We start from the raw sequence: 9002 nt of genomic DNA on the forward strand, positions 1-9002 counted from the left end.
TAGTGGTAATTAGGTTGCACCTCTGGTGCAGAACGATGTGTTGACGGTAAAGCATCCTATAAAACTCTAAGAAAGTTGCGCTTTGTTGAAGACCTTTGTGACCTGTTGTCGATCATTATACCATACCCGAATTAGTACTAGTGCGTTTGATAACGACGAGTTATGAATGAGATCGGGCGGCGGTAGGATGCTAGGCCAAATATCAAACATTTTGGACAGAATTCGTTGGCCTTAATAGACTGTATGACCCCCCCCCCCCAATGAATAGGCTGCATGATTTCCACAACAACATGCCAGCCAAAAGAAGGTGGGTACACCAGTTGTTGAGCCACAGCACTACTGGTTGCTGGGTTGGTACGAACTACTCTTCGTTGAGATGCTCAACGAAGATACTTCAACGAAAAGATGTGCATCAAAACGTGGAAATGGATGCTTTCGTTGAATAATTTAATAGTGTAAATTTAGGTAAGAAAGCTCCGATTGTATGTGCCTGCCTATCGCAAGCCAATCTACACGCATCGATCATCTTTTGCAGCCTCATTCTGCCTTCTCTTGATCAACCGTTTGCTTTCTGTTGCTGGACGAACACGATGAACCTTCTCAAAGCAAGACAAGAAGGCGTTCTAAAGCAGAAAGAGGAAGAAGCTGTGAACCTATTCTCGCGTGTGGGCGATTTTCGTGAGTTTATTACGACGTCTCAGCCGGCTGCTGCTGTGACTGTCACGCTCACGTGTTGCTGCCTGTCATCGGAGCGTGTTAACGGTGGGCGTGGCACGCGAGTAACCTGTGTGGACGCCAGGCAACACGGTGTTTTTGAGCCAACTTCGAGCGCCCTAGACGATTTAATGACTCTGGCGAGAAAGCCCTATATTGTCCAAGTAACGGTGTGTGATGCCAAGCCAAATAAGGGTTCAAGGCCAACCTTGACTTCCAATCTGGAGCTGTTTACACATTTCGCAATGGAGATGGCGTCAGATTCTACGCCGACATCGCCAAGGGAAGCGTGTGGTTTAAATGCGACGACAACGACAAAATATTTGAGGAACATCCACCCATGAAAACGCATAAGCTGACCCGAGAAGTCCTGAAGAAAGGAGGCAAAAACAAGCTGAGTGTGGGGCGTTCAAGTGCGAAGAGTGCTGCTGCTGAGCCGGTTTCGGAAAACGACATTGATATGGAGGGCAAGGAGGGCGAGGGTAATGCTGCCGTCACGACTCGCAGCAAGAGTAGTGACCAGCTGTGAATAGCCCCAAGTGGGCTCTCCCGTGTAGTGTTCATTGATTTTTAGCGGCCACTCGTGGTCTCTAGGTACATGTTAGGCTAGCTATTCGACCAAATCTCGATTGCTTGCACTATATTCAACTTTGAATGAAATTCTTTGATAACACACCAAATTGGCTTACTTCATTTTGTCACAATTCGCTTAAGAAGACGAGCTCCTAGGCAATACGTGATTTTAGCCAGTACTACATCTAAAAGAAACAGCGCATGATGGGCTCGAAGTTGGGGTTCACTTTCACCTTTGTTCAGCCACTCTCAGTTGAGAGATACCACCAACCTCACTCTAGATGAAGCAGTTCAAGCTAGATACATTCCGCATTCCTGGCACCACAGATTCTCACGATTCCCGTGGAAACCAGCGGCAGCAGTTCTTCGTAAGTGTCAACCTAATTGATATATATTATATCCAAATCTAACAAGCCTCAGCATGAATCCAAGCGTTCTGTGCTTCAGGCATTTGTTGAATACGATGATGTTCGTCACAATGTCTACATATGTAGGTCGAGCGCGATCCAAGTGGTAAGTTTTGAGGGGACGACGTCGCTAATTCCCTACTAACTCCATCTGCTGGTGTCATCGAAGGACGATTTTCCTTGTTGTAACTGTGCTCCTTTTCCTAATTGGACTCAAATATGTGTATCACACTATGAAAATCGCGCTGTACGTAACTAATAGTTTTCAATCTTGCATACGCTTTGTATTTCAGCTAATACATTGGACAGACCCAAACCGAGTGCGTTTTAGATCACTGTAGCACCGGACACAAGTGCGGGAACCAGCGCATGCAGCAAGGAGTCCAAGCTGCACTTGCGCTTGACAGTACGCCCGGAAACGGTATTGCTTTGATGGCCGATGATCTCATTGAGAAAGGCGAGTTTGTGGCCTAGTACGTTGGCGACGTGGTGAGCACCGAGATGTACTATAGCCGAGAAAAACAGGTACGCTAAAACCTTTCACGATGCTAGCAATAGAAGTTTGGTAATAGGATTAATTGGTTTTGCTGGACAGATCGTCGGTTCAAGACACTCATATGATATGGCTGTGACAGCCAATGAAGTAATTGACGCTCGCTACGGCATTGCCCGCTTCGCCAATCATAGCTGCTTTCCCAACTGTGATGTAGAGCGATGGGAAGTAGTTGGTGAGGTTTGCTGTGGCCTATTCGCAAATCGCACAATCACACGCGGTGAAGAGATTACTATCCGCTACGGAGCTAAATTTGTTCGATCCAAGGTACGCTGAACAGCTTCTACAACTCACACCGCTCACCAAACGATAACCGTTTTGTATGAAGGCAAAAAAATAAAGTGTCTCTGCAAAGCAACAAACTGCAAAGGATTCTTGTAGTAGTCGTGCGCTAACACTTGGAGAGTTGAGGTAGCAGTAGTATTCAACGCCGCACACTAAATGTATTGGGTTCATTCCGCTAGCATCGTCGGTCCATGCAGACCGCAGAAAAACTGGAGATAATTGTGACGACAAGATTTGGTAGATTATTGTAATCACTGCCATTATATACTTGAAGTGTTCGGTGGATGTGCTACTAAATTGGCACGTTTGTCGAATCAAGTGTTGTCAGCCGTATCAGCTGCAAAAAAAATCGAAGCGGCGAGTCTGCTGTGTAGATGCTTTTTAAACGTGCGTTCAGCGAATTTTCACAACCACAATTGATTCCGATCCATCATGACAAGGACGGCTAAGGAACCACCTCGTTGCGCCAAGGCTGGGAAGCGTGCTTTCAAACAGATAGCGGCTAGCGGTCATCAATACCGACGGCTGCAAACAAAGCGGCGATCGTCAGTCGAAGCACTGGAAGAAGAAAACGAAAGGCAGAGACTTTCTCGACGGGATGAAACCAAAAAGAAGAACGCCGATGCTCAACGTCTTCCTCGAAAACAAGTGCCGTAAGAAACCTAAAAGCACTGATACATCAAGTTTCGAAGAAAGTCTTACCTTTGATCGTAAAGGTACGCTGTTTCCCGATCTTTAACCTGCACCCGAAAGTCATTTGACATATGCAATGTACTGTCATGTAAAGCCTTTTTTGATTGCATCGATGAACACTTGTTTCGGGTGTGCGGTAACTGTGGCGAACTGGCAAATTCTACCAATGCTATACTCAAGTTGTTTGATCCGGATGCCGCATTTTTCAATCCGCTTAGAAATGAAGACGGCAAAGTTGACATTATTGAGGCAGGCCTGGGGTGAACCGAATGAGGGACCCAAATCCATTTGGCTCTGTGATAGATGCTACCGAGCGATACGATCGCAGACAATACCCAAGTTTTCTAGAGCCAGCGGATTTCGACTGAGGGATGTGCCGGAGGAGCTCGCTGCACTCAACCGAATCGAAGCGCGCCTGGTGGGTTTGGGCATTTCGTTTACTACGTGCGTGAATCTATACCGAGATGAACAAGAGTTTACACGTGGCAACGCAATAAACTACTGGAATGAGCCTGGAGAAGTCGTACGAGAACTACCACGACCATTGAAGTCATGCGGTGTTGTGTTCTTAGCGGCTAAGTCCGACAAGGCCACAAACTACTTTAGAGTACGCCATCATTTAGTGCGTCGTGCTTTGCGTTGGTTAATTGACAACAAACCTCTCTACGAGATTGTATCAATTTCAGAGCAAAACTCCAAGATCTTGAAGATATGAATATGGATGAAGAGATCCCCAGTATTCCAGTAACGGATGATGAAGTTCAAACGCTTCGAGGACATGTACAGCAATTGAACAGTGTCAACGCAAATACCGAAAACAGCAGTTTAAACGCCGAGAATATTGGTCTGGTCTCAAATTCGGGTGAGGACGTCAATTTCAAGAAGCAAGTGATTGGACTACTTACAGCACTGGTGATATTGAAGCGAACGATTTGATACAGTCTGGTAATGAAACTCGACAAGCCCAGGCTAGTGCTGAAACCGATTCCGAAGCATGCTCATGTACGTCTGTATTACGGGCTACTGTAAGCACGATTGACACTCTTCTTCGTCAAAAGACGCCACCGAGTCGGTCAGTGAGAGCCTTAGCGATTCTCAGGATGTTACGGAAAACTTGACTGAATTATTTGAATTAGAAGGAAATTATACTAGTAAGAGAAGTGAGTTGGAACAAATTTTAAGTGCTGTAGGCGTAGATACTACATATTCAAAACTACCAGTTGGCGAACTTAAGTGTCAACAGGACCCAATCGACGAGTACCGAACAAAACAAATGATGCAGTGTTGCTTTCCGACGTTGTTTTCGGATGATATCGGTAGCTTCCACCCACTTGACAAGGAAGAAGATAGAGTACAGGAGTACAAATTATCCGAATTCTGTGCGCACTTGATGACATTTCATGATAGGCGCTTTATCATTCATCGAAACTTAAAGTTTTTCTGAATGAATTTTATACAGCGCAAGTAGATTGACGGACTTGTCCGGAGGGTATCCGTTACTGAAAGTCGAACGGAGGCTATCAACACAGCTGGTTGCGGGAGAAATCAAAACTCTGAATCAGAAAATCGAGCATCTAATCATGAGAAGGAGGAGTTGAACGCTGCAATTCAAGTATTAGAGTCCTTAAAACCGTTTTTTCGAGTAGTGCGCGGGAGCGGGTTGTACTGATCGAATTTGTGTGATGATTTAATGACCATGATAGGAAATCGTGTCATGCCCACGAGGTGGCCAACATTTTTCCTCACGCTGAGTGCTGCCGATACTATTTGGCCCGATTTTGCTCGTGCATGCAATCCATTGTCAATCACGGACGAGTGTAGAAAGCTGTCCTACACTGAAAGCAAACGCTATTAAATGAAAATCCGGACATACGTGCTAGACAGTTTAATAGACGTTTCCATGCTTTTTTTGACAACATATTATCCGGAAAAGCAAAGCCACTCGGCGAAATAATTGACCTTTTCTGGAGAGTATAATTTTAACAGCGTGGTTCGCCTCACATTCACTGTTTGCTATGGATTAAGGACGCTCCAGATGTCCTAAAGCTGTCTGAAACAGAAGAGGGGCAGTTAAAACTTGCTGCCTACGTGGATAAACACATTTCAGTACTATCAAAGACAGTCAAAGAATTGGCGTGTTTGTGTTCTACATGCTGTGATCATCGAGATACTGAAGTGGATATTCTAGCATTACGATCTCCTTCTGTCGAGACCGAATGGGAGTGTGACTTGTCTAGGCTCGTCTTGCGATTGCAACAACACGTGTGGAATGACAATTCGTCCTGCAGGAAGAAAGGAAATGAATGTAGATTCGGATTCCCAAAGCAATTAGATTCTAAAACAAATATTAAAACGAGTGTAAGCTCAGATGGAACGCCTTACTTCAATGTTAAAATAAAGCGTCATGTTTCTACGATCAACAACTATTCACCGCACTTGCTGTCATCTTGGCGTGCTAATATGGACTTACAGTTGATAGGTAATTCTTATGGTGCTGCTGAGTGTGCAGGAGCCTATATTAGTAAGGCAGAACCTGATACACTTCGATTTAGACTAGTAATTGCAAAAATCAGTTCAACGCTGTGATCCAAATCTCCCTTACCACTCTATTCTTAAACGTGTAGCCAATGTAACTCTTTCTGTACGTACGTGAGGTTGGTGCTCCTGAAGCATTGTACATATTACTTCGAAAGTTACCCATGCACAGTAAATCGCGGTCAGTTGTAAAAGTGAAGGTTTTGCGCCACTCGCAGCGATACTATCGTGTTGAACCACAAGGCCTGGACGACCTTGTGGCTCTAGCAGATACTGCTAATTCCGACTCTTTTCGAATTGAGCTAAACGAACGAGCATACATGAATCGCCCTAGAAATGAGCTTTTTAGAACAATGCGTTTTGCTACTTTCATCGAGGAGTATGATGTTGTAGACTCCATTAACGAGAATAAACCTGATGAACTTGATACGTGGGAACGCTGCGACCGTGAAGGGTATATTAAACGTCGCAGCAAGCCTGTTGTCGACCAAAAATCACCTTGGGTGAGTGCCAGCTCCGCTAATCTAAACTTTTGTTTTTCGGAAGTGTTATTGTATGTGCCGTGGTGATCGATTCAGGATTTACCTCTCACAGATGATAGTTGTATTGCCCAAATTTTCGAGGTACAAGAGCAGCATCTTGACAGAGAGCTTGTGCAGGAGTGAAACGCAAAATTAGTGCGGCAACACAAATTAGATCTTCTAAGATCTACCCGCGATACCAGCAATATAGCTTCTTTTGCTCCATCGCAACATGTTTTTATAAGCCACACTGATGAACCTGAACAAGTTGAACAACCAGAAGTATTAACCTCGCATGATAACCAGCCTGCTGAATCGCAGTGGAAAATTTATATTGGTGCTCCTGTCACTCTTACGTTTAATATTGCTCAGTCTGCAGGAATATGTAATGGTACAAATGCCAAAGTGTACGACTTCATGTTTGTCACTGGTAGTGATTTACTAATAATTCTAGTTCAGATAGTTGACCCATATTTGGAACCTTCACTTCTAGATGACGTATCGAATATTATTCCAATCTTACCGAAGGAAATCTCATGGGGGAAAGCGTCTAGTGATCTCCGCGTACTACGAAGAGGGATTCCACTGAGGCGGGCATATGCAATGACAGTCCATAAATATCAGGGTCTAACGTGTCCATATATCATGTTTCACTCGAACGCAATCCCAAATGTAGCATTTGCCTATGTGGCCCTTTCACGCATTCAACACCGATACAGTATCGTCATCACGCACAAACCAAGGTTGGAAAAGCTCACATTAGCTCCGGATAGAATCGCTGAGTTTCAGCGTGAGGAGACTCGAGTCTCTGATGCTGTGGGCCGAACTGCCACAGGTGCGGCTTTGGCAATCCAGCGCATGAAGCTCGTTGCACTTGCGCACAACGCGGCGATGGGTCCCCGTTGATTTCGTCAACGCCGAAATGGCTAAGGCCGTGACTTACTGTGGCGACGCACGGGTGAGTCGCGACGTAATCAGAGCGTTGCATGTTTTTCAGCGCTGGGAAAGCTGTTGCTAGATGGTTGCGTGGAGCAACGAATCACTTCGTTGCGGCGAGAAACGAGTTATTGGCAACCACTGCGAAAAAGCTGTGAAGGCGAGGATCCAACGCATGATATTGGCCGAGGAAGGTCACAACGAGATCATTGGACCGATGCGATTTCTGCAAATAGTGCTGGGTATCCGCCTGTTATTGGAAGGTGCCACACAATCCAGAAAATGTGACCCGGCAAACTAGATTAGAATTGCAAGTCCACGTGATATACTGCAACTAATTGTATTTTGAAATGCTACAGGTGAAACTATACAGTCCAATTCATAGGACGCGTTCTCGACACCATTCGCAGCCGAAGATTTCAGGATATCAATGGTGAGATTAATTAAAACTTGCCAGTTAAGGATATCGAGTAGATCAAACCAGAAAGTACTGATAGTGGCTGAATGGTTGCTTACATATTTAATGTGTTGGAGCCGCCCAAACAAATAGAGCAAAAATCAACATTTAGACGACATGCATTCTCACCGCTTACTGTGGTTATGGGTGTTCATCATTAAATGGGCGCTACACTAGAATGCTCACTCCGAAGCTTTCTCTTCTTGCGAAGGAGATCGGTGGCGCTTGGCAGGCGACTGCCGCAGACGTATCTTGCCTTGCCAATAGTCTGGGATATATGTGCTGTTCTTGAACTTGTTGTGCCATAAATCCCAGCAGCTATGCAGTTCCTCATCCATGGTGTGTTTCAGCTTCATGCAGAGGTACACTGGCAGAACGTTGAAGCAGGCATCACAGAAGTACGTCATCGTTTCTCCGCGTTTCCCGTCAGACCGTAGCATGGGGATCACCATGCCGCCCCGATTGATTTCTCCACTCGTCCACTTGATTTGAATAATGGATAACATACTCTGCAGTAGCCCTTTCATCCGGTGCAGTGGCGTCTTGAGCGGAGGTCTCGATAGAAGATGGTGGTGGTGGTGATCTGGGGTGTGTACACATATAACGGTTAGCCTACCCTGTACATACAACACGAATATAGAATACTTACCAGCTCCAAACGTGTTGTCTTCGTACATATCTGCGTCCTTCAGGTGGATGGGCTCCAAGTGCAGTTTGCGGATGTACTGGACGTGTGTCAGTGGACGCTTCGTGGTATGCCCGATGTATAATGTAGCCATTGCCAATAGTAAGATCCACCAGTCCAGACACAGCGACTTGTATTACTTTTGAAAGGTAACCGCTCGCTGTAGTAAGTACCGTTGCAAGTGGAGTAGATCATGCACATCAACTCCGCCCATATACCGGTGCTAATCTTTCACATCTTTCGGGCACGGCGCTTTGTGCTGCTCACCTGTCTTCGCCCTTCTTGCTACTCTCTCCAATTCAAGATCACATGAACCACCGGTTTGCTATCCCACCACTTTATAGGTACCAGCGGCTTCAGTGGCCCACTCATGCATCCATCTCTTATTCCCTCTCAAATCCTTGAAGCCAGCCGTAATTCCTCGGAGCCTGATACAAACCGACCCTTCGCGGGTTCCATAAAAACTCGTCTCGACTTTAGCGACTGTTAGCCCATAAAAATCAGGTGCTATTAAACACTTGGTGAGTCGATAGAAGACGTTCTAGTAACGAGGTTTTTTTTCAAAAAAAATGGTCCCTAGTCGTGAGATTATAATGATAGCCCCTACCCCTTTCTATAATTCGATGTGAAATACCCCTGTAAA

General features: G+C 45.4%; 5 protein-coding genes across 5 annotated transcripts; 4 read left to right on the top strand and 1 right to left on the bottom strand.

The window, feature by feature from the left end:
* Nucleotides 1-590: 590 nt before the first annotated feature.
* Nucleotides 591-1243, top strand: PPTG_16195 (hypothetical protein; the record flags this gene model as incomplete). The annotated part of the gene is made up of 2 exons (XM_008913815.1): nt 591-888; nt 966-1243. 2 exons carry the CDS (start codon nt 591-593, stop codon nt 1241-1243), a joined length of 576 nt encoding a protein of 191 aa, XP_008912063.1.
* A 325-nt stretch (nt 1244-1568) lies between these two features.
* Nucleotides 1569-2168, top strand: PPTG_16196 (hypothetical protein; the record flags this gene model as incomplete). Its single annotated transcript, XM_008913816.1, has 3 exons — nt 1569-1655; nt 1782-1800; nt 2026-2168. The coding sequence occupies 3 exons, from the start codon at nt 1569-1571 to the stop codon at nt 2166-2168; spliced, it is 249 nt and encodes an 82-aa protein (XP_008912064.1).
* Nucleotides 2169-3942: 1774 nt separating this feature from the next.
* PPTG_23902 (hypothetical protein) lies at nt 3943-4693 on the top strand (the record flags this gene model as incomplete). The annotated part of the gene is made up of 2 exons (XM_008913817.1): nt 3943-4137; nt 4685-4693. 2 exons carry the CDS (start codon nt 3943-3945, stop codon nt 4691-4693), a joined length of 204 nt encoding a protein of 67 aa, XP_008912065.1.
* A 1420-nt stretch (nt 4694-6113) lies between these two features.
* On the top strand, nt 6114-7187 carry PPTG_23903 (hypothetical protein; the record flags this gene model as incomplete). Its single annotated transcript, XM_008913818.1, has 2 exons — nt 6114-6263; nt 6906-7187. 2 exons carry the CDS (start codon nt 6114-6116, stop codon nt 7185-7187), a joined length of 432 nt encoding a protein of 143 aa, XP_008912066.1.
* Nucleotides 7188-7722: 535 nt separating this feature from the next.
* PPTG_16197 (hypothetical protein) lies at nt 7723-8453 on the bottom strand (the record flags this gene model as incomplete). The annotated part of the gene is made up of 2 exons (XM_008913819.1): nt 7723-8257; nt 8324-8453. 2 exons carry the CDS (start codon nt 8451-8453, stop codon nt 7857-7859), a joined length of 531 nt encoding a protein of 176 aa, XP_008912067.1. The 3' UTR covers nt 7723-7856.
* Between the last annotated feature and the right edge of the window lie 549 nt (nt 8454-9002).

The sequence above is a fragment of the Phytophthora parasitica genome (genome assembly GCF_000247585.1).
Source record: "Phytophthora parasitica INRA-310 unplaced genomic scaffold supercont2.56, whole genome shotgun sequence".
Taxonomy (NCBI): domain Eukaryota; phylum Oomycota; class Peronosporomycetes; order Peronosporales; family Peronosporaceae; genus Phytophthora; species Phytophthora nicotianae.